General features: G+C 40.6%; 1 protein-coding gene across 9 annotated transcripts in view; it reads left to right on the forward strand.

Moving 5' to 3' along the window:
* LOC122543385 (vitamin D3 receptor B-like) overlaps positions 1-24,277 on the forward strand; it is a 301,872-nt gene extending 277,595 nt beyond the window's left edge. For 7 of the 9 annotated variants that reach the window (XM_043682066.2, XM_087985641.1, XM_087985638.1 and 4 more), the window contains one exon: positions 300-19,758. In XM_043682066.2, coding sequence (XP_043538001.1) covers positions 300-562 — 263 coding nt within the window. In that variant the 3' untranslated portion in view covers positions 563-19,758. Of the gene's footprint in view, positions 1-299; positions 19,759-24,212 lie in introns of those variants that run through there. The other 2 variants (XM_087985644.1, XM_087985643.1) reach the window with 2 other exon arrangements.
* Positions 24,278-24,583: the final 306 nt, after the last annotated feature.

Raw genomic sequence — 24,583 nt, forward strand, 5'->3', positions numbered from 1 at the left:
ATTGCACTGATCTGTGAAGAATGAAGAATCTTTAAAAAGTTTTTTTCCTGTCCATATGAGAAAGGAGATGGGACCTTAGTTTAACGTCTAATCCAAAACACAGCACCTCTAACACTGCAGCATTCCCTTGGTAATGGTACCAGAGTGTCAGACTAGATTCTGTACTTGAGTTCAAGTATTAGCTTCAGGCTGACAACCTACTGCTTCATAGTTGTCACCTGTTGCTTCTCTGCTTTTGGCTGTTTATTCCCATTGTGAAAACTGTAGCCACAATCTTTTGTTTCTGCGTATATTTTCAGATCGTCCCGGAGTACAGAACCGTGTTCAAGTGGAGCGTATTCAAGATGGGTTATCCGAAACTCTTCAGTCATACATCCGAGCCAAACATCCTCCTCCAGGTAATCGGTTATTGTATCCGAAGATGATCCAGAAGTTGACAGACCTCCGAAGCCTGAGCGAGGAACATTCCAAACAGTTCCAGTCTCTGACCTTTAATCCTGATTGTAACACACACCTTACACCACTTGTGCTTGAGGTATTTAGCAATGATGTCGATCAGTGAACCACTTTCTTTTGTTGCAAACATTTAGGTTCACACAGGGTAGCAGGCTTGATGCACACACAGCGTTTCCTTTGAAAAACTGGGTTTCCAACTATCAAATGATACTCTGAAGTACTTTCTGAATTGTTTTGGACCAGTGATCTAAAGAGAGGAGGGATGGGGTGATAATTCAGTTTGTAAAGGAATTTCCACTTGTACAGATATTTTACGATGTAGCAATAACAATGGAAAGTAAAAGTGATAGTTTTCTCTATCACTTCATTTGTACCTGAAACATGAGAACAAGGGCAACATTTTAAGCATCTAGTGAATATATTTGATGAATGTAAACAAAGTACATCTGATCTTTGAATTTAACACTCAAAATAGATGATGTCACCCATCAGTCCTCTTAACATTTCCGTGTTACATGTACACATGCAGTAATTGCAGGGTAAATGACCATTTTTGCCAATCTTAGCATTTTTACAGTTTTCTTAATATTCATGAAATGCTTTTAGATAATCTGAAAATGCAGTTGGCAGGGATGATGAGTAAATGTTATCAGTGGCAGAAATTCCAGCAATGTCCATGCCAAAAGCAGGCACTAAACTACTACAAGAATCAAGTACACCTTCAGAGGCCTTCGTCTGTTGGTGTCCTACTTCCTGCTGCCCCAGAAAGGATTCCCTGCTTGGTCTTTGAGTGTTCACGACATGTTACTCACTGGAAGTGATAGACAAGGATCTGATGAATTGGCCATCATCATGACCTGCACAACTGAAGACTTGTGGATTAAAATTAGACAAATAGCATGTAATCAGGAAGTTGTAATCACCTTCACTCCACTATGTTCGCATATGCCTTTGGGAAAGAAGGCAGTTTTCAATGGTCTTTTCCACAAAACTGTGTAAGCACATATTTATTTCTTGGTCTTTTTTGGAAGTCAGTTCAGGTTCCAGAACTCTGCAGCGATGACAGTTGCATTTGGAGTCCCTCACTGGCGCCACTCACATTAATTCATTGAAAACCTGGGGTTGTAGAAGCAAAGAATTAGGATTTCTTAAACTATACATAACTTAGATTGTCATTGAATCTGATCATATGTCACACCTGCTGTGTTGAGCCTTTTTCTTGTTTTCATGGTTTTTATTTGAAAATTACAAGGTAGAGCTCCTGATTTGGGAATTTGTGCAGGGAATAGTTCAATCATAAAATCCACGTTTTGTGTTCAATCCCTGATCTGTACTGAGGCAGTGGTCTCTGTCAGTTTGGATGTAAGGGTATTGCATTCGGTGTTGGCACTCTTGGAAAAAGGTGGGGGAAATCAACATAGGTGCTTGATCCTGGCCATTACACACTCCTGCTGGAAGAGCACAGGATTGGGCAAAGACGCAATGTGGCTTGGTTGACACCATAGTGGTGGAATTTCTTGTTAACATTCACCATATAGGTTCCTACCTGAAGAATAGTTACTTGAGGTACCTCTGGAATTGTATTTCCACACGAGTTAACACCTTCTGAAGAGGGATGTAAATTTTTGGAAAAAGGCAAAAAAAGATGCAAGTTGCATTTGGAGAACCCATTGGTACGAAACTGATTCTCTTACACCAGACTTTACAATGTGTCGGAAATGCTGCAGTGACATCAATCTGACCTGAAGTACAGATCTTAATGTCTGTATATTGCACAATATGTGTACAACTATCTGTACAACAGTTGTGGTACTTATGTCTGTGAACAATTCACTGTCTGTCTCATTTTTTTATTCAACCAGAATTCATGTACAGCAGCAGCCATTTTATGCACTTATTCTCTGGAAGCAAGTAACATTGTTTCATACTCAGGAAATCCGCATTCCCTTCAGGTTGTAAAGAAATAGAAATGTTTAAAACTGCATTTAAAAATGTTTTACAGCATTGACCAGTGTGGTTGTATTAACATTGTATTCCATATGGTGCTGAATCCAGATCTGGGCAGGTTGAAAATATACTTCTTTGACGCCAATGGTGTCACTTACAAACAGGTCACATGGAGATCTGGAATTTTACTAATTGCAAAAGACAATCCTTCCCACCTAGTGTCCCTACCTGGTTGATGCTTATGTGGATGTTCTGTACTGGGGGTAAACTTGTATTTCATTTCAGAAAGCAAGTTATAGAAGTGCTGACTCTTACCGCCTTAAACGTATGCAATAGATGGATAAAGAATTCTGAAGTGAAATAGAAAATTGAGTAGCACTTGCAAGTGACATTCAGGAGTGTTTTTACTTGACTAAATGAACAAGCTGCACTTATACAGAAATAAGCCAGATTGTTTTAAAGGATTATTGAGACAAAAGATGAGTTGCATAAGTGTTTCTAAAGTGAGGAGTGCAACCCTGGAGAAGTGATTAAATGTAGCTGGGTAAAAGCAGATACTGGTATGTACATCACATTGTTATTTACACAAAAGTATACCATGTTTAGACAGGATTTTGTCTTCTACAGGGTTTCTACATTTGTCTAAGTTGTCAGACGTGAGCACTGGCTCCTTTGTCACTAATGAAGCTTGATGGCTGGGCACTGTTTACCCAGATTCTAGCGCACAAGTGCGGAGAGACCTGCCTGAGCCATCTACTAGTAGCTGAGATTGTATGGTTACCTCTTTATCCGGCCTTGAACCTGGACATTCTGGGATAAGAAAAACAGATCTACCAAATGGAAATAAGGAAAATGAAATTATATTTTGTAAATGTAGTTTTAGCTTATTGCACAAAATAGAAGCTATATTTCACAGAGGTTTGTAAATTACTGTTGAAAGACAGTTTGGTGGCTGCATCCCACCTCCGAAAAATACAGTGGCTTTATTTGTAAGCCTGGTTCTGTTGATGTAAACATGTCAGTTTGAGATTGGTGTTGTACAAAGGCTTGTTCTCGATTTGTGATAGGGGCATCTTGCTATATTATACAAGGCTTGCTTGAAGGCAAGGTAATTAGTTTATGCTGAAGATGGACAATGTTGTGCAGTTAATTATCGTACTCTGTCACTTTTACTTTAACATCCTCTTCATGTGTATATCAGGTTGTTCCTAATCGGCTGACTTAATCTACTATCTTTTGACACTTCTCCCCCAAAAGTTCCACAACCTTTTTCCTGTTTTGTTTTTAAAGTGAACTGATGATAGCATTTATAAGCCAGGCACTGCATACGCTTCTGGTTTTCTGAACATTTTATCTAGTTATCTTGGTCTGGTCAGGTCATTTATCTTTCAACTCTGACTTATTCGAGTACATCAAATGTTCACAATCAGGCCTTGGAGGAATGTCTATATTGCATCATTCCACGAAATGCAAGTGAACTGTCGCAGAAATGGTCTTGTACCTGAAATTAAACTAAGCAGGATAAACAGTGATGGGTTCAGGTTAGCCAACGGTGAATGTATGACTTATTATTAGAGGTTTAATTGTGAGAAATAAATTTCCTGAAGAAACTGTGGAGTCTGAAGCCACACCGATTTTAAGTTCTCTCTGAATGAATGAGTTAAGATGGGTCAAATGGTCTTCCTTGGGCATGATTTTACAGTCCCATGGTGATGAGAAACAACGTCCTATGTAGACAGGGTCCTCATGTACACAAAATCCTGTGCCAGGCTGGTGCACTTGAGATGGATGGACTCCGCCATGAACCTCCACAGTGCCTCAGGAAATACCGACACAGGGGACACACCTCCTATTGGTAAAGGTTGAGCTGCCTTTGCAGTGATTCATGATGCACTGGATCTATACCTAGCTGAGCAGGGTTGTGTGTACTTCACAGGATGTTGAAACTGCTCCTCCAAACCACCCACTATTATCATTGAACAGAGAAGCCCGGGGGTAGGTTAAGAATCATTTCAGAGTGGGCGGCACGGTGGCACAGTGGTTAGCACTGCTGCCTCACAGCGCCTGAGACCCGGGTTCAATTCCCGTCTCAGGCGACTGACTGTGTGGAGTTTGCACGTTCTCCCCGTGTCTGCGTGGGTTTCCTCCGGGTGCTCCGGTTTCCTCCCACAGTCCAAAGATGTGCAGGGTCAGGTGAATTGGCCATGCTAAATTGCCCGTAGTGTTAGGTAAGGGGTAAATGTAAGGGTATGGGTGGGTTTCGCTTCGGCGGGTCGGTGTGGACTTGTTGGGCCGAAGGGCCTGTTTCCACACTGTAATGTAATCTAATCTAATCTAATATAGAGTCATACAGCATGGAAACAATCCAACCAGTCCACGCTGACCATAATCCCAAACTAAACTAGTCCCACCTGCCTGCATTTGGCCCATATCCCTCCAAACCTTTCCTCTTCATGTACCTTTCAATGTCTTTGAAACGTTGTAACTGTACCCACATCCACCACTTCCTCAGGAAGTTCATTCCAAGCACAAATCACTCCCTGTGTAAAGAAAATTGCCCTCATGTCTTCTTTAAATTTTTCTCCTCTCAACTTAAAAATGTGACCCCTAGTTTTGAACTCCCCAACTTAGGGAAAAGATTTTTGCTATTCACCTTATCTATGCCCATCTTGATTGTATAAACCTCTCTAAGGTCACCCCTCATTGTCCTACACTCCGGTAAGCTGGCAGTGGAGTAGTGGAGTAGCTCTTCTGAGCATGCAGCTCCTCTACTCCGTCTGTTTCTTTTCCCTCTTCTTCTTTTTTTGTTACTTACCTCTTGTTGAAGAGTTTAATCATGATGGCATTGACGGTGACACGTGATCCCACTCATGGCAGCAACATTTGTGGCGTGTTTGGGTTCCCGACAACGTCTGCATCATCGATATGGTCCTAGCGCCGACTCGTGGCTGCTGCGGTGGAGCCGAGTTTGGGTTCCCAGGAGCATCTGCATCCAGCGCAGATTCATGGAGGTGGAGGCAGGTTTGGCATCATCAATGGCTGCATCGGTGAGGTGGGCTCAATGTGGACACATGGCAGCGGTGGAGTCAGATTTGGGTCACCAATGCCACCTGCATTGGTGAGGTTCATCAAGAACTCATGGTGATGAGGGCGTTGGTGGAGGTGCCTGGTCACCAGGCCCGTGGTGGAGCACTAAACAAGAAGAACTGTAAAGTCAAACACTTTATTTTGTCATTTTCTGCCTTTATATTCTATGTTTTGGTATTTTTTTCTGTGTTTTAAGATGGCACCAGAGTGTGGCGACACTATACAACACTTTTCACTGTATTTTGTAATAACATACACATGACAATAAATAAATCAAATCAAATCCAGTGAAAAAAGTCCCAGCCTCTCTCTATAACTCAAACCCTCCAGTCCTGGCAACGTCCTGGTAAATCTTTCCCGAACCCTCTCCAGCTTAATAATATCCTTCCTATAACAGGGTGACCAGAACTGCATACAGAAGAAGCCTCACTAAAGTCCTGTACAACCTCAATATGACATCCCAACTCCTATACTCAAAGGTCATGTTTCCTGTCATCTAACAGACCCATTGTAGGTATATATATATTGACATGCAACAATTGCCAGAAATTCACTAAATTATTCAGTCTAGATTTAGCTTCTCTTTCTCTCTCTCTCTTGCTTCCCCCTTTCTCGTTCACCATCTCTCTCATTTTCCCCCTCTCTAGCTTTATCTCTCTCATGTTATCTTTCAAACTGCTGTCATACTTGGGCTCTCCCACCTGGGATTCTGATTAGTTCAAAAGTTATGAAATTCCTGATTAATTTTAAGGTCCACCATTGTACTCTTCATTACTGATTGTTTCAGCATGAGTTCTGTCAGTGAAGACTAATATTCTGTTTTATTGGCCCTCTGGCTAATCTGAGTGAAAAGCTATATCACAATGTCCATTCAAGAACAGGCAGTTATTGGGTGTCACAGGATTTGGAATCCTCACTGAGTATAAATGTTTATCAGATGGAGATCTCTGAGCATATTTCATTCTAGATCATGTCTGTATTTTTTCAGGCAAAAAGTGAGCGTTGAGTTATAAATTGCTGTTTGAATTAACTTCAAAAAATGACTTCAGTGAAAAGAATATCCTCTGGTTACTGTATGATGCAGTAAAACCCAGATGTCAGCAGGCAGTGAGACAGGGATGAGACAGGTCCATTAGACAAGGAATTTGCAGATAGCGTGAGGATTTTGTATGGATCCACAGAAATAAGGCTGGGAGTAAAAGAACGTTTGCAGGTGTGGCTAGGTGTCTAAGGGGCCCTGCAGAGTATCTGGGTATTAATTATATGCTCTTGAAACCCTTCAACAGTGAAAGGGAAGAGTTATAATTGCAATTTTTTAAAACTTATGGTTGATTCCTATTGCCTTGTTCGACCCTGATGCACTGAATCAGCACATCTCCTTCTGCTGAAAGATGCAGTTTGAAGGTTTCCATAAGTCAGACCCTTTCAACGCCTCGCTTGCCTGCTTCACATGGCCAAGTGGTACTTCAACAACGACTTCAGATGATTTTCACTCTTCCTTGCTGAAACAAAAGTTGCTCAGTGGTATTTGGCTCTTTAAGCTGCTGCAGCTATTTAAACCCATCGAGAGAATCCAACTTCCTGCTGCAAATTAGCAAACTCCCAATCCAAAGGTGATTCAAGTGCAGGCATGACCCCGAAATTTCTAATGATGCTCATCCTGAACATTTGGGGGACTTATTAAATCAGCACTAAATGACTCTAGTCACTTGAAACAGTGAACTCACTGAATTAAGTCTACTTTCTTCCAATTTCTGCACTCATCATTTGAGTTTCACTTGCATTTTGGTTTTTTTTGGCTGTTCATAGTTTTTAAATTTACAGATTCTTTCTATCCTGTCAAATTACTAAAGCAGGATTTATTTGTTCTATTTTGTTTGGTTTCACATTTGTATATCTCTGTTTGTTTTTTCTCTATCTCTCCATTGATTCACCAGTTTAATCCATAAATGGGGGTGAGGAGTATATTAGCCATGATCGAATGGCAGAGCAGACTCGATGGGCCGAATAGCCTAATTCTGCTCCTACATACAAACTTACCAACTCGTTAACTTGTCTTTCTCCAAACCAGTCAGCAGTGCCTTTCTGGTTTGATTTTATTGCATCTGAATGTCCTGAACTTTTATATTGTTGACATTGGTAATTTAACGGGCTGAACGTTATCATGCCTCTGTGGCAGGTATGGAGGCAGCAAGCTGATACAAAAGCAAGAAGCAATGTCAGGACATCACCTTGGCTGTCACACTGTCTAGGGTATTTCCTAGCTGCATGCAGGAGGTAGGCTGCAATGCAGATCAACTGCCTACAACATGGAGGCGAGCAACTAACTTCCACAACTCAGGACAATTGCAGACCAATATACTGACTGAGCTAACAAGGTAACTCCCATCACAAGGGGTGACTACCAGGGTGGCTTTCCTGTAGCAACCCAGGATACCATCAGAGCTAGTGGTTCCATGGCGTTGGTGGGGGGGGGTTGGGGGATGGAATCATGGATGGTATTCCATACAAACATATAAATTGTGAGCAGGAGAAGCCACTTGGTGATCATGGCTGATCCTGATTATTCCACAATCCCACCTATCCTTGATAGTCTTTCACCCCCTTGTTTATCAAAAATCTATTCACTCTGCCTTAAAAGACCCTGCTTCAACCGCCTTTTTTAAAAAACTCATAAACTGGATGAGGGCATCACTGACTGGTTAGTGCCCATCCCTAATTACCCAGAGGACAGTTAAGAGTCAACCACATTGCTGTGGGTCTGGAGTCACATGTGGACCAGACCAGGTAAGGATGGCAGTTTCCCTCCATAAAGGACATTAGTGAACCAAATGAGTTTTTCCAACAATTATTTCATGGTCATCATTAGACTCTTAATTCCAGATTTTTATTGGATTCAAATTCCACCATCTGCCATGACAGGATTCAAACCTGCGTCTCCTGAATGTTACCTGGGTCTCTGGTTTAACAGTCCAGTGATAATACCACTAGGCCATTACCTCCCCCTTTTTGATGAGGAGAGTTCCAAAGTGTCTCAACTCCCTGAGAGGAAACCTTTCTCCTGATCTCTGTTATAAATGGGTGACTTTCAAGACTTTCCCATAAGAGGAAATGTTTCAATCAATTGCCTCTTACTTTTCTAAACTCTATTGGATACAAGCCTAGCCTGTCCAAACTTTCCTCAGAGGACACCCAGCTATCCCAGGCATTAGTAATCCTTCCCTCAACTACTTCCAACGTATTTATACCCTTGGTTTAAATGAGGTGACCAATGTTGTACACAGTACTCCAGATAGGGTCTCACCTGTGCCTTCTATAAGTGCAACATACCCCCCCCCCCCCCCCCCCCCCACCAGCTTTGTGTACCCTTTCACTCGGAATAAGTGACAACATTCTCTTAGCTTTCCTAATTACTTGCTGTCTCTGCATATTAACCTTTCACGACGTATGCAGCAGGACACCCAGATCAATCTGTTTCTTTTTTATTCTTGCTGCCAAAATGGAAAATTCCACTTTTTCCCATTTGTTTAATCTATGTATATCTCTTTGTAGCCTCATTATGTTGTCTTCACAGCTTGCAGAGAGGTTTTGTCTTTGTCACACGGGTGCTACTGCCCTTGGACATCTTTGTTGAGGTGTGCCAGTGGTTTCCTGTCTGTTTCAACAATGTCCATTTTTCCTGATGATGCTGTTGAGGTTTTAAAGCCACCAGCCTTCTGATTGGGGCAAAGGCATCAATAGCCTGCCAGCTATCCTTACTCAGACAGTGGGTCCATACGTGGCCAATTAGAAGATCACCTGGTGTAAATTTGCAAGCCATTCCCACTGCCAGCACATGCAGATTTGAGGAACCCACTTTTCACCCCATTGTATGGGTCCTGAAACCCACTGTAAAGTTTAGCCTTGTATCTTTGCTCTGATTTGTTTGCATCTAGCTATATCGTGTCCCAATTTTCTGGTCAGTGGTCAGCCAAGGTTTCTTGCCATTGAGCTCAAAAGAAAATAGCCCACACAGATCAAGCGATCTCTGTGGTGGTAATTTCCCTTTCCTCACAGCAGTTTAATCCTGACCTCAAGCAACGTTGAAGTCTTGGCATGCAGCTGCAAGCAGATAGGCAACCAATTAAATTGAAGTATTCACATGCAGCATAGCTGGAAATTGAAACCACTTAAAAAATTTTCACTTCTACATTTTCAGGCAGTCGACTAAATGTGATATATGGTGAGAGCTAAAATAAGATAAATGGACTTTTAAAGCAGATAATTTAAGAGGCATTCGGCCCTTTGTGCTTAATCCCCATTCAAGGAGATCATGGCTGTCTTTCTACCTCATCACCATTTTCCTGCACTACTTCCATGTCCCTTGATATCGTTAATATCTAGACAACTTATCAGTCTCTGTCTTTAATAAACTCAGTGAATGAGCCTCTACTGGCCTCTGTGGTAGGGAATTCCAAGGATTTGGCCCCTCTGATTGAAGAAAGTCTTCCTCATCTCAATCCTATGATCGCTGCCCTTATCCCTAGACTGTGTTCCCTAGTTCTAGCTCCCCCCCAAAGAAGGCCGGGGAAACATCCTTCCCACAAGGTTCTGTGTAATTATAGTAAAAAGAAAAAGCATTTTGCTTTGAAAAACATGGATTTTTTTCCTCATTGTGAAAAAATTCTCACGCCGCAATTATGAAATTAGTTTTAAAGGAACAGCAAAGAGATTTAGTAGTGATTCAGCAGTTAGTATGTTGTTTAAAAATTTAGTTATGTATTATTCAGCAAGGTGTAATTTTTTGAAAGGCGTTTTGCAACGAGATAACAGCATAAAAGTGGAAACTCTCATCAATTCAGAATTGCAATGAAGATTGTGGAAACCTCTATCAAGGAGCATACTTTCACTGACAGTAATGTTTGGATTTCCACATTATTTTACACATGACTAGACTCCCAAGTTTACTGTCAGTTTCAGTGACTAATTTCCTTGTCATTACTACAGCAAAATCTAGGCCATTTTATATTTGAAGCAAGTTATGAGAAAACAAAACAGTTACACTGCTTGACACTGGCACGTAATGTTATTAAGTGTATCTTACTGGCGGTGGTCCGACATGAAATTTGTTTTCCTGTACTTTTACTCTGTCTAGTGCCATCACCTATTTCTCAAGTGTATAAGTGAAGTTTTACAGTTTGCATTTTATGCAAATTCTTAAAAAGTCAACTGTAAATATAAAACTCATGGTTCACATAGATTGAAGGAATCTGCACAGTATACTATGGTTAGCATTAATATAGTGATTTTGGGATAATGTAGGGGGACGAGCTGAGAATAGTTCATAGGTCGGCGCAACATTGAGGGCCAAAGGGCCTATTCTATGTTCTATACTAGGATAGCACTTCTCTTCAAATTTTCTCTTTGCCTCAGCTTCTTTTTTTCTCTCTCCTGCCATGTTATGCATGCTTGGCTGAGAGTCTAATGAAAGTGTGAACTCAGCAGATTTGACAAGTTGAGTAAATTGTTGATCTTGTTTGATTGACGTTTGATTATAAGACATTTTTTCTGTGCTTTTCTTTTGTCAATGTCGCAAGAAATAATTACTTGGCAGTATAAAACTTAAACCTGGCTAAAAGGACACAAGATGTTGAAGTCTTTCAAGTTGCACTCATCAGAATTAGAAAAAAAACAATTGGGGGAGAAAAGAACACCAATTTACACACCATGAGAAGAGGCTGCTGATTGGTTGGGCCATCATTGGCAAGGAGAGGCAGCATGAACAGTTAACTGTCAATCTTCGTTCTCAGATTCGATTGGTCAGGGGATGCAGCAGCGATTGGCTGTCTCTACGAAAACAATGCAATGTATGGATAGATTCTTTGTGCCTACATAAAGCAAGGTCCTGTGTGTTCATACAAATAGCTTCTAGTACACACAAATGCATCACACTGTGACCTGACTCATATGTTAAGTAGTTTCCAGGTATAATTCTTAGCACAATCCAGATTATTTAATAAATTATTTCCAATAGCAGCATCACATCTAATGCTAGACACATTGTGCTGGGACTTGCAAGCATGGGCTGGTTGACCAACGAGTTTCACGAAAGCTAGGACAAAACACAGACGAACAAAGGCAGGTCTTCTAACCAGCCTACTTCAGCTTTTGCCTGCCTCCTTGGAGGAAAAAGCATGCAATTCAGTGCTCTTGAAACCAAGGCGGATCTGTGGGTCATGAAACCTTTCAACTTGAGGGGTGGCATGGTGGCTCAGTGGTTAGTACTACTGTCTCACAGCACCAGGGAGCTGGGTTTGATTCCAGTCTTGGGTGACTGTGTGGGTTTCCACCAGGTGCGCCATTTCCTCCCACAATCCAAAGCTGTCCAGGTTCGGTGGATTTGCCATGCTAAATGCAGTGTTATGGGGATAGAGTTTGGATGAGATGCTCTTTGGAGGTGTAGTGCAGACTCAATGGGCTGAACAGCCTCTTTCCACACTGTATGGATTCTGTTCTACTTGAGCTAACTTCCTATGAGCATATGAGTCAACATGCTTGAAACTAAATTAAAATCTAGCCCCTTGTCTCAAAACTGGTTTGGAGGTTTATCATTTTCTTTGAAATGGAATGAAAAATTTGAAAATAGGACTCCTGAATAATTTGTGGTGTAGGATGTTGATTTGTCACTCCAAAGTGTATCATTCCTTAACCAATTCCTTAACCAGGCACTTACTTATTCTTACAAAAAAATTACAAATCTTTTGACACCTGATGCAAGACAAACTTGGTCAAGTTTTGGTCAAAATCCTTGTAGTTTCAGTGAGGTACTTGAACATGTCCTTTGAAAGTTTTAAGCTTCCAATAAACATCTTAAAATATGAGTTAAAGATAATATGTTATAAAAGCTCATAAACTGACAGCAATTTTAGCTGGTAAAGCATTTTTCAGAACATATCATTCAATTAACTTCTAAGGATTTAGACTATTGCTGTTCAAAGGTTTACAGTAGGTAATATGCTACTATAACTAAGTGACTTATTTTCTTATGAACACTAGTATCTAGATTAGATTAGATTAGATTAGATTACTTTAGATTAGATTAGATTAGATTAGATTAGATTACTTTACAGTGTGGAAACAGGCCCTTCGGCCCAACAAGTCCACACCGACCCGCTGAAGCGTAACCCACCCAGACCCATTCCCCTACATTTACCCCTGCACCTAACACTACGGGCAATTTAGCATGGCCAATTCACCTGACCTGCACATTTTTGGACTGTGGGAGGAAACCGGAGCACCCGGAGGAAACCCACGCAGACACGGGGAGAACGTGCAAACTCCAGACAGTCAGTCGCCTGAGGCGGGAATGGAACCCGGGTCTCTGGCGCTGTGAGGCAGCAGTGCTAACCACTGTGCCACCGTGCCACCCATCTATTCATAACACTAATTAAAGTGGCACAAAAGGAGGGTTTTATCTGCCTCGGGTTTATTTGCACTTGACTGTACTTGCTTTCCTATGTATTTAGAGGAATCTGTAGTTGATGCAGCTTGAAAGCACAGGAGAACTCGCCCCACAAAATTCACTAACATTACCATAGGATGTCCAGCTTAATGATTGAAATTTTATTATTAATTGGGAATCCCACATGTCAATTCGACTTTTTCTAAACAAATCCTTTAAGAAATGATATTCCAAGAATAGCTTTACATATTTATGGAGTAATCCTTGTAGGAACTTTGAGGCTCCAGATTTGCACAATACTCAGGTAGACCTTCCAACTCCAAAAACATTGGAGAGTGAAGATTCAGCCAAATGCTTAAAGTGCAAAGTGTAGCCAATCTGGTTTAGACTTACAGAGGGTTTGTGGTATCACCAACTCTTCAGTCATTCTTAATACCAGTGCATGTATGGTTAAACCATGTGGATGATTCTTTTCCAAAAAAAAGCATATCACTGTTGGAATGAGGGGTAGCTGGAAAGTGATTTTGAAAAAGGATGCTACTTTGAGAACTGTCTGTTGTAATGTTTGATTAATATTGGATTAATAACTCCCACTGCTAAGTTTTCCCTGCAGCTGTTCACATCTCTACATTGAGTAGAGTTAGAGAAAGTCCAGAGTGTCTCTGGGAGATCACCTACCTCCTATTAACTCCACAATCTGACCACTACCTCCTCCATCCCCCAAAATAAGTATTTGACTCTCCATGTTGAAACTTAAATGTAATTTTCTGGGAACAGTGCCCACTTTGGAGCATGTGAGTGAGTTGGCATACTTGAAACTAAATCATCAAATATTACAACTTTGTCATTATGTCACGTTTGTGGAAACAGAACTTGCCTTATGAATGCCTCAGTGCTGCAGATAAAACAATTGTTACTGGCACTAGCATTTAATGGAGGCGACAGGCATGGCCTGCCAACTTAAATATCAGTCAGAGGCTAGCAGTTAGGAACTGGTCAGCAGTTGCCAGCAGGAGCAGTGGCTGCTCCAGGTAATGCCAACAACCATGGCCCAGATCTGTGGCAACAGGATGGGGGTTACGAAGCAGGGGATTTTGACAGCAAGAGTCAGGGTGACTGTCGGCAGGACATTTTCCCAGCGCTGCATCTCTCAACTGGGCCTTTGAGCAATGAACTCCTCCTGGAGGCCCACAAACAAACCCTACAAGGTCTGAGTTTTGAGCATGCTGCACGACAATCATCCTGCCTCCTGTTGGGTGAATCCCAGTAGCAGCAGAATGTGGGCCTTTAGCAGCCATGAATTGATTAAATGACTCTCCACCCCCAAACCTGCCTCAGGGGAGGGTGTTATATTCTACTCTGTGTGTTACTACAAAGAGGTTTTCAAAAAAAATTAAGACAAATAATGGATATTAACTACATAAAAATATTTAAGAGAATTGCTGCAAATACAATTGTGTTATCTTGAAGAGATGTTTTGTTAATGCACTTTATATAAAAATGTAAATAATCTATTGTAATTAGTATAATGTTTAATTGATTTAATGATTTTCAATCTGTGTCTTAATGACCACAGGCTGATTGTTAGGATAATAACACAGAATTTCCTTTGGCCCTTGCATATCAATTTGAGGCATTTCTTCGATTTCAGATATATATCACATCAGGCAGATAACTGCCTTGTATCTCACAGACTGCCCTCACTCCTAGTGACTGCTCTGCAGACATTTAACAGCCAGTTGGCCACTAATTGACCTTGAGGTGGTAGTTCTGCCCCTCAGCAAGTGAAAGTTCTGTCTCAGAGAGTTGCCAGCCAGAGATCTGGCAACTCTGTGGTGCAAGCAGTGCCACTAGGAGTGTAGGCCACTACTGGTGCTTAAGCAAGGCCTACGGCAAGTTCCACTGGTAAGTCCAGGGGTCTTGCTGAGACCAAGTGGAAGACCTGTCCAAGAACAGTGGGGAGCTGGATTAGAAATGCCATTGGAGGGGAAGTGAGGGAGGGTGTTAAACCCTGTAGGTGGGAGAGCTCCTGATAGATCCAGGTGCCCCATCCCAGCCTACCACCACTCCATACAGGGAAAGCTGCCAAGCTGAACACTTGGCCTGTGCCTTTTGGGCTGCTGGTTAAATCCCAGCGGCAGTGGCATGAGGCCCTGAAGTGAGCATTATTTGACAGTAAGGGCCTTCATTGGCTCATTGATGTGTAGGTCACCCAATCTTCCTTCCCCACACTACTACTGGTAAAATGGGGCAGGGTAGGTGGATGGGCACAGTGCCTGCTGGAATTTACAGGCCCACCCACCTGGATAGCCACCAATGAGGAGGAGCATTAAATGAGATGGATTTCAATTACATCAGCCAAAATGGCCATCAAGGAGGGCGTCCTCATCATTGTTGTCAACTGTTTGAGTTATTTGGGGGGGGGGGGGGGAATTCTTATGTAAGATATAATTTGTATACTTCTGGGGAATTGGAATCTAAAATGTACTGTTCTTCACTGAATATTATTACTCCTATAACTTGTTACCTTTAAAATATCGTTTGAATATTAACTGAAGAACACCAAATATTTGTGTAATTCTGCAACAAGCTGGAGATGGAATGGGAGTTTCCCCGTCCGAGAAAAAGAACATTAAAATAGGCATCTTGTTCAAGTCACTTTCAATTTGATGATTATGTTTTTTTGCTTTGGATAGTTAGAGACATTTTGCATGATGCTTCTCTTGTAAAAAAAAGTGCTGATAACTTGCGCCCGGAATAAAAACGTTATTTTAGTCGACCGTGTTCATCAGGGAGAAACATTGATTAGCTTAAATCATTTATGTTATCATTTAGAGCAAGTGCAAATGATTTGAGGAACACACTTTCGCCTGCATTTGAGGTAAAGATAGAGAAGTGAAATATATGCCTGTTATTTCCTTCCCTTGTACATGTTTTTGCATTCTCACCTCAAATTGCAAGGTTGGTTCTCAGTAAATGTGCACTCATCCTTGTGTAGAGTTGTTTATTGCATAAACCTGAAATAGTCTACTGGTTTTAGATTGTTTAAAAAAAAGAGATTAATATTTGGTGAAGTATAATTGACATTATACATGCCAGTACATCTTGATGTATCTGTGAATATCCATGAAAATGATAAATTATTGCTTTAACAATTTGAGATAGGTAATTTCCTTATTTGGAAATTTTGGAAATTCTGGAAAACATTTGAGTAATTTTGATGGATTTGCATAAAATAGAAATTAACACTTAGAATTCTGTTTCCAAAGTTTTATCAAACATGATAAAATAGTTTGGGGAGAGGAAACAGGTATCAGAAAAAAATGCTTAAACACTGAAGGGAATCTGAAATTAGTTGCAGTGCACATTGAAATTCAGCAACGTCCTGTGACACTGTTTAATGTGAAACATTTTCCTAAATACCTAAAGTTTTCTTGCATTTTATCTATACCTAGAATGAAAATCTCGAGGTCAATATGCACAAGTTGGATCTCAGCATGTTCCCACATCATGTTCTCATTATTTTCTGTAGTGGAGATTTTTAGTATTAAATGCAAACAGAATGAAAAACTGTTGGAATATTCACAAAAATGTGAATAGGTTTTCAAGTTAATTGAAAATTCAGGGCTTTTTTTTATTCCAGTGGTTCATGAGTTTGAATAGGATTGTTCAGCCACTGCAGTGTACCTGCCTGGTCTGACATGCGCTTCAACCTTTTCATAGTATTTTTCATCAGAGCCTTCCTCCTTTGTGAGGGGAAAACAACTAAAACCCAGGGTTGACAGTGATGCTATGGAGAGTCTGGTGATCATACCTTGTTAAAGCACAGCTTGTTTGTTTGATCTGATCAGGCTGTGTTTAACAATGCTGTTGTTCAATTTTCCAACAACATTGAGATGTGTGAAATAATTATTTTCTAACTAGGTCACCCTCCTAAAGAATTTCAGGATAAAGTAGCAACTAACAAGAATACTTTTCACTTATTACCAGGACTTTGTATGTTAATTAAATATATCAACAGACTTTATGCAAACCTTATCTTGTATGTGGTTTCTGTTGAGTGAGAGTAGTGGTTGGTTACCTGTAAGGCTGACCAGTACTGAAAATCTCTCTCTATTAACCTTTTTAACCTATCAAATTCTGTGGCTTTGCATTGGGAAAAAAAAGCTCATCGATAGCCAGTAGGCACTGTATGGTTCATGTGATGCAACCCTTGGTAACATTCAAATCACACAGGCCTCCACCAGATACATTTAATTATCAGGGAAACGTAATATGATCATTTTCTGCAGAGTTTGATTGTCCTGCTGAAAATAGGAAGTTCTATGTAATGTCCACAGTCTATATGGAGAAAGGTTTATTTGAAAACTCGAGTTTTTGGAACATTGCTCCTTCATCAAGTGTAATGAGAGAGGAGGCATCTGACACAGAATTTATATGTAAAAGATCAAAGGGTCATACAACTGATGCGAATGTATTGAACTAACCTAAAATGGCTGACTCCCTCCTGTTAAATTTTTAATCAGTTAGAAAGGAGATGCAGATTTTGATTAATTAAAATGCAAATCCCAGTATTCCTTTCAAGTCACTGGGGAACGGGACAGTGATTTTTGACTTTGTCCAACCCAGTCCAACATTGGCATCTCCACATTATGTGGAGAAAAGTCAGCTTTATCCATCATGAGATTTGACAACAAAAATAACTTGTATGGATAATGTCCCCTTTCACATAACAGGAGATATTAAAACAGGTGGTCAAAAAGATTGGTTTTAAGGGATGTCTTAAAGGAGAAAAACAAGCCAGAGAGATTAAGGAGGGAATTCCAGAGTTTAGGACTTGGCAGCTGATAGCACATCCAGGAATGGAGCAACAATTACAACTGGCTGTTAAAATGGTGGAACAAGACAAAGAATTTAGCAATAACCTACCTCATGCATAATGTGAAAGAATCAGAAATCTGCATTTGTGAGCACTGCCCTTAAGTGTACTGTTTGTAAATACATCAGACTATTATCAACCTTTTTAATATGCCCACAAGCCTTACGACAAAGGATAATGTAATTTTTTGAGATAGCAATACTGACACTTCAACTGCCATAGTCAGGCTTGCTTTTGCAGCTACTTAGGGTTAGGCAGATTAACTTCTCAGCTGTTATTTTATTTTTAAATGAAGCCCATGGAGTTCCATCAAAGTAGTACTCAATAATTTCACCTTAAACAGCAGCCACCTGTTGATGACTTTTTAGAAATCTACCTGTCTGACTGTGCCAGTTGAATCCATGGATCTCCTGTTTGATACTTGACACAAAGAACTTACTGAATTCAGTTGTTAGTGCACAGATTACTAAAAATCAGAATTCATATCAGCTATTTTTTGATGTTTTGATGTTTCTTTAAATGCCCCATGACCTTTTTTTAGGCTTAAGTGTTGGTCCTTATCCTATACCTTTGTTTCTAATGTATGGTGTTTTTTTTGAGTATTCTCTCCCACCAGCCAAGTTAATCTGTTAAAGCCTCACTTCCAACAAATTTCTAACCATCTTTGGCATTCTCCACTTCTTTTGCTTTGTTACCAAGAATGCCATCCATTATTTGTTCTTAGTCACTTCAACATGATGCTAAATTTCCTAAACCTCCAGTTAGGGACTGCAAAGCAGTTTACTGGTAGGGCATTACACAGAATAGCCCCTTCCTACAAATAAAATTCTCAGGATATTGATTTTAACTGAACCCTAGTTAAACATGAATCCAGTTATTTCTAACCTCAGAAATTAAATGTTATTGTGACACCGAACTGATGGAGCTTGCCCTCTTTATGATCATTTATTTGAGGGAATTAGCGATATCATAAACATTGAGTATTCTAAGAAAAAGGCAAATCCTTTTGAGGTTTAGTGGGCAAATGTACCACATATAGTACTGAGCCAAAAGGACCAGGTGTGATCCTGGGCCTTTGCTGAAATAGCTGATCTTATCAGGGATTATAGAAAAAACACTGCAATAAATCTCAGCTTCATGGCTTTGGGAGGGCAATAAATCTGGACTCCTGGTTCTTGCTGGAAGTGTATGTGTGTGGATATATCAAATGCAAGTAAGTCAGTTTGGGATGAGCTGTGATGATTCTTATGTAAATGCAGACTTGCGTCATACTCCATTACATGTTGGCACTTTTAGGAAGGGTGAGGTAGCAGGTTAATTTAGCAGTACTATTCTATAGAATGTTCTTTATACTGAAAATTGGTGAGTTATAGGATACCATTGCCTTTGAATAGGACTGAGTTTGACTGTTAACCTATTTGATTTATAAATGCAAATTTTGGATTGTCTGCGATTCAAATACCGCTCCCTAGACTTTATTAAAACTCCATAATGTATAATATATAGGAACAATGTGTAGATTCCTTCCCAACTTTACCTCTATCGGTATGGTAGTAAATGCAACATCAATTCAAAAAGCATCATGTATGTTTGCGATTTTCAAAACCTCTTGTCTTAATATTCCACTTTTTTTATTGTTAGTTCAGCCAAAAGCAAAATACTGCAGATGCAGGAGAAAGTCTGTTTTCTGTTTGTCTCAGAGTTCCTGAATCTACAGTATTTTGCTTTTGTTTTAGATTTTGATCAGCTTGTTTCACACTTGAGTCATTAAGTGTTGAAGCTATGCTTTCTGATTTGACCCAAATTGGTTTGTTCATTTTAATTTCTTGTTGACAGACGTAATTGACTCGTCTTTGTAATACCTCCTTGTTTCATTCTACTTTATTGTACAAAGAATTATTGTACAGAGAATGTAATTTGAAATTCTATTAAAGATATATGAAATGCATAGTTAGCCATCTTTTCAAGTTAGTTTTCTTCCTTTTATATGCTCTGCATCTCCACATTGTACATTTTTTCCCTAACATTCACTTTTAAGTATGGCTGGGGTCCTTAATACACCCTCTCCCTCTGGTTAAATGCTCAGCCTTTCAGATCACTTAACTATTCTCCACATAGCTGAAATGAGCAAATTGCCATAAGGGGAATTACAGATGGGAGGTGATGGCCTAGTGGTATTATCACTGGACTGTTAATCCAGAGATGCAGGTAATGTTCTGGGGATTTAGGTTTGAATCCTCCATGGCAGATGGTGGAATTTGAGTCTAATGATGATCATGAAACCATTGATAATTATCAGGAAAACTGCTCTGTTTCAGTAATGTCCGTTAGGGACGGAAACTACCATCTTTACCTGGTCTGGTCTATATGTCCCACAGCAATGTGGTTGACTCTTAACTGCCCTCTGGCTAATTAGGATGGGCAATGAAAGCTGGCCTAGCTAGTGACACCCCACTACACTTGAGCTCAGCAATACACAATACCACCAGCAAGTTTGTTTTCAAAGACCATGGTACCATGCATTTGCCATGTTAGATGTCTGCTATTGTTTGACATTATCACCAATACTCTCCTGTGAGAAAGATCCTGATGCAAGAATTTACAGAGCTGCCACTCATGACAAGCAATGTTTGATTAACATGATCAACTTTGACAGGTTGGAAAAGGACTGTATTCCTCTCCTTTTTGCCCATGTTTAATGTGTGAGGTGATAGCTTAGATATTAAGTACCAGTTTGTATGATTCTCTGCTAATTTTCACAGGTGTAATTTCCTAACATTTCAAAGACTGTAAAAATCCTACTAAAACATGAATAGCACCACCTAGAGGAAAACTATGAAATGCATCTCCCATTTTACCAAAGGTGTACAAAGTGAAAAATCACACAACACCAGGTTATAGTCCAATAGGTTTATTTGGAAGCACTAGTTTTCAGAGCACTGCTCTTCCATCAGGTGGTTGTAGAGTACAAGATCACCAGTCCAACACTGGCACCTCCAAATCACGATTACCAAAGGTGAACTTTTTTTCTGGAAACTTGAGTGAACATTTTGCAACACACAATAAAAACTGAAAGTTCTGGAAGTGTGCAACACATTAAAACTATTATATAGAATATACAGCAAACAAACAGACCATTCAGTTCAACTGTTCATGCTTGTAGTGCAAACATGCCTTCTGTCATCTGTCTTCATCTAATCCCATTGGTATTCCTTTCTCCCTCGTAGAACAATACAGCGCAGTGCAGGTCCTGCAGCCCTTGATGTTGCACCGACCTGTAAAACCAATCTGAAGCCCATCTAACCTACACTATTCTATTATCATCCATATGTTTATTCAATGACCATTTAAATGCCCTTAAAGTTGGCGAGTCTGCTACTGTTGTAGACAGGGGGTTCCATGCCCTTAGTACTCAGAGTAAAAAAACTTACCTCTGACATCTGTCCTATATCTATCACCTGTCAATTTAAAGCTCTGTCCCTTCGTGCTAGCCATCACCATCCGAAGAAAAAGGCTGTCACTGTCCACCCTATCTAACCCTCTGATTATCTTATATGTCTCTATTAAGTCACCTCTTAACCTTCTCTCTAACGAAAACAGCCTCAAGTCCCTCAGCCTTTCCTCATAAGACCTTCCCTTCCATCTTGGTAAATCTCCTCTGCATCCTTTCCAAAGCTTCCACATTCTTCCTATAATGTTGTAACCAGAACTGTATGCAATACTCCGAGTGCGGCCACATCAGAGTTTTGTACAGCTATAACATGACCTCAGGGCTCCGAAACTCAATCCCTCTACCAATAAACGCTAACACACTGTACACCTTCTTAACAACCCTATCAACCTGGGTGGCAACTTTCAGGGATCTATGCACATGGATACTGAGATCTCTCTGCTCATCTACACTACCAAGGATCTTACCATCAGCCCAGTACTCTGCATTCCTGTTGCTCCTTCCAAATTGAATCATCTCACACTTTTCCGCATCAATCTCCATTTGCCACCTCTCAGCCCAGCTCTGCAGCTTATCTATGTCCTTCTGTTACCTGCAACATCCTTCGCTACTGTCCACAACTCCACCGACTTTAGTGTCATCCACAATTTTACTAACCCATCCTTCTACGCCCTCATCTAGGTCATTTATAAAAATGACAAACAGCAGTGACTCCAAAACAGATCCTTGCGGTACATCACTAGTAATTGAATTTCAGGATGAACATTTCCCATCAACCACTATCCTCTGTCTTCTTTCAGCTAGCCAATTTCTGATCCAAACTACTAAATCACCCTCAATCCCATGCTTCTGAATTTCCTCAATAACCTACCGTGGCGAACCTTATCAAACACTTTACTGAAATCCACGTACACCACGTCAACTGCTTTACTCTCATTCATCTGTTTGGTCACCTTCTCAAGAACTCAGTAAGGTTTATGAGGCATGACCTACCCTTCACAAAACAGTGTTGACTACCCTTAATAAAATTATTCCTATCTCTTATAATCATTTCCAACACTTTACCCACAACCAAAGTAAGACTCACTGGTCTATAATTACCAGGGTTGTCTCTACTCCCCTTCTTGAACAAGGGGACAAAATTTGCTATCCTCCAGTCTTCTGGCACTATTTCTGTAGACAATGACGACATAAAGATAAAAGCTAAAGGCTCTGCAATCTCCTCCCTGGCTTCCCAGAGAGTCCTAGGATAAATCCCATCCGGCCCAGGGACGTATCTATTTTCACACTTTCCAGAATTACTAACACCACCTCCTTATGAACCTCAATCCCATCTAGTCTTAATAGCCTGTATCTCAGTATGCTCCTCAACAACACTGCCTTTTTCCTGTGTGAATACTGATGAAAAATATTCATTTAGTGCCTCTCCTATCTCTTCGGACTCCACGTACAACTTTCCATTACTGTCCTTGACAGGCCCTAATCTTATTCTAGTCATTCTTTTATTCTTGACATATCTATAGAAAGCTTTAGGGTTTTCCTTGATCCTACCTGCCAAAGACTTCTCATGTCCCCTCCTGGCTCGCCTTAGCTCTCTCTTTAGGTCCTTCCCAGCTAACTTGTAACTCTCAGGGGCCCTACCTGAGCCTTCATGTCTCACCTCTACATGAATCTCTTGTCAAGAGGAAGGAGACTTCTTTAGTAAATCACAGTTCCCTTGCTCGACCACTTCCTCCCTGCCTGACAGGTACATACTTATCAAGGAAACGCAGTAGCTGTTCCTTGAATAAGCTCCACATTTCAATTGTGCCATCCCCTGCAGTTTCCTTCCCCATCCTATGCATCTTAAATCTTGCCTAATCGCTTCATAATTGCCTTTCCCCCAGCTATAACTCTTGCCCTGTGGTAAAGACCTATCCCTTTCCATCGCTAAAGTAAGCTTAACCAAATTGTGGTCACTATCACCAAAGTGCTCACCTACCTCCATTACTGAGTTCATTACCAGTACCAAATCCAATGTGGCCTCACCTCTTGTTGGCCTGTCTACATACTGTATCAGGAAACCCTCCTGCACACATTGGACAAAAACTGACCCATCTAAAGTACCTAAGGTACTTTAACTTCCCTAATATTGACTGGAAATGCTATAGTTCAAGTCCCCCACAACAACTATCCTGTTACTGTCATTCCTATCCAGGATAATCTTTGCTATCCTTTTCTCTACATCTCTAGAACTTTTTGGGAGCCGATAGAAAACTCCCAACAGTGTGACCTCTCCTTTCCTGTTTTTAACCTCAGCCCATACTACCTCGGTAGATGAGTCCTCATCAAATGTGCTTTCTGCCACCGTAATACTGTCCTTGACTAAAAATGCCACACCTCCCCCTTTTTTTCCCACCTTCCTTGTTCTTACTAAAACACCTAAAGCCCGAAAACTGCAAAAACCATTCCTGTCCCTGCTCTATCCACGTCTCTGAAATGGCCACAACATTGAACTCCCAGGTACGACGCATGCTGCAAGTTCACCCGCCTTATTCCAGATGCTCCTGGCATTCCATGTGTTCTGTTTCCCCTTGAGTACATCCATACTCAGGGAGAGATGGTCGTATAATGGTAATGTCACTGGATTAGAAATACAGAGGCACATAGAAATACTGTGACTGAGGACATGGGGTCAAATTCACCGCAGCAGCTAGTGGAATTTAAATTCAGTTCATAAATCTAGAATTGAGAGTTATCCTCAGATTGTGACAATTATCACAGCTGTAAAAACCTATCCAACGTCTATCCAACTTTAAGGACATTTAAATGGTCATTGGATAAACATATGGATGAGAATGGAATAGTGTAGGATAGATAGGGTTCAGATTGGTTCCACAGATCGGCACTGTTCTATGTTCTATCCCTTTTAGGGAAGGAAACTAACCATCCTTTCCTCGTCTGATCCACAGCAATATGGTTGACTCTTAACTGTCTTCTGAAATGGCTGAGGAGAAAGTGAGGACTGCAGATGCTGGAGATCAGAGCTGAATATGTGTTGCTGGAAAAGCGCAGCAGGTCAGGCAGCATCCAAGGAACAGGAGAATCGACGTTTCGGGCATGAGCCCTTCTTCAGGAATCACCTGAAGATTCCAACAGGTTTATTTGGAAGCACACTAGCTTTCGGAGCGCTGCTCCTTCATCAGGTGGTTATGGAGGACACAATTGTAAGGCACAGAATTTATAGCAAAAGTTTACAGTGTGATGTAACTGAATTTATACATTGAAAAATACCTTGATTGTTTGTTGAGTCTTTCATCTGTTCGAATGACCATGTTAGTTT

This window comes from Chiloscyllium plagiosum, unplaced genomic scaffold (assembly GCF_037043375.1).
Source record: "Chiloscyllium plagiosum isolate Xiang-an unplaced genomic scaffold, Cpla_swu_hap1 HiC_scaffold_53X, whole genome shotgun sequence".
Classification (NCBI taxonomy): Eukaryota; Metazoa; Chordata; class Chondrichthyes; order Orectolobiformes; family Hemiscylliidae; genus Chiloscyllium; species Chiloscyllium plagiosum.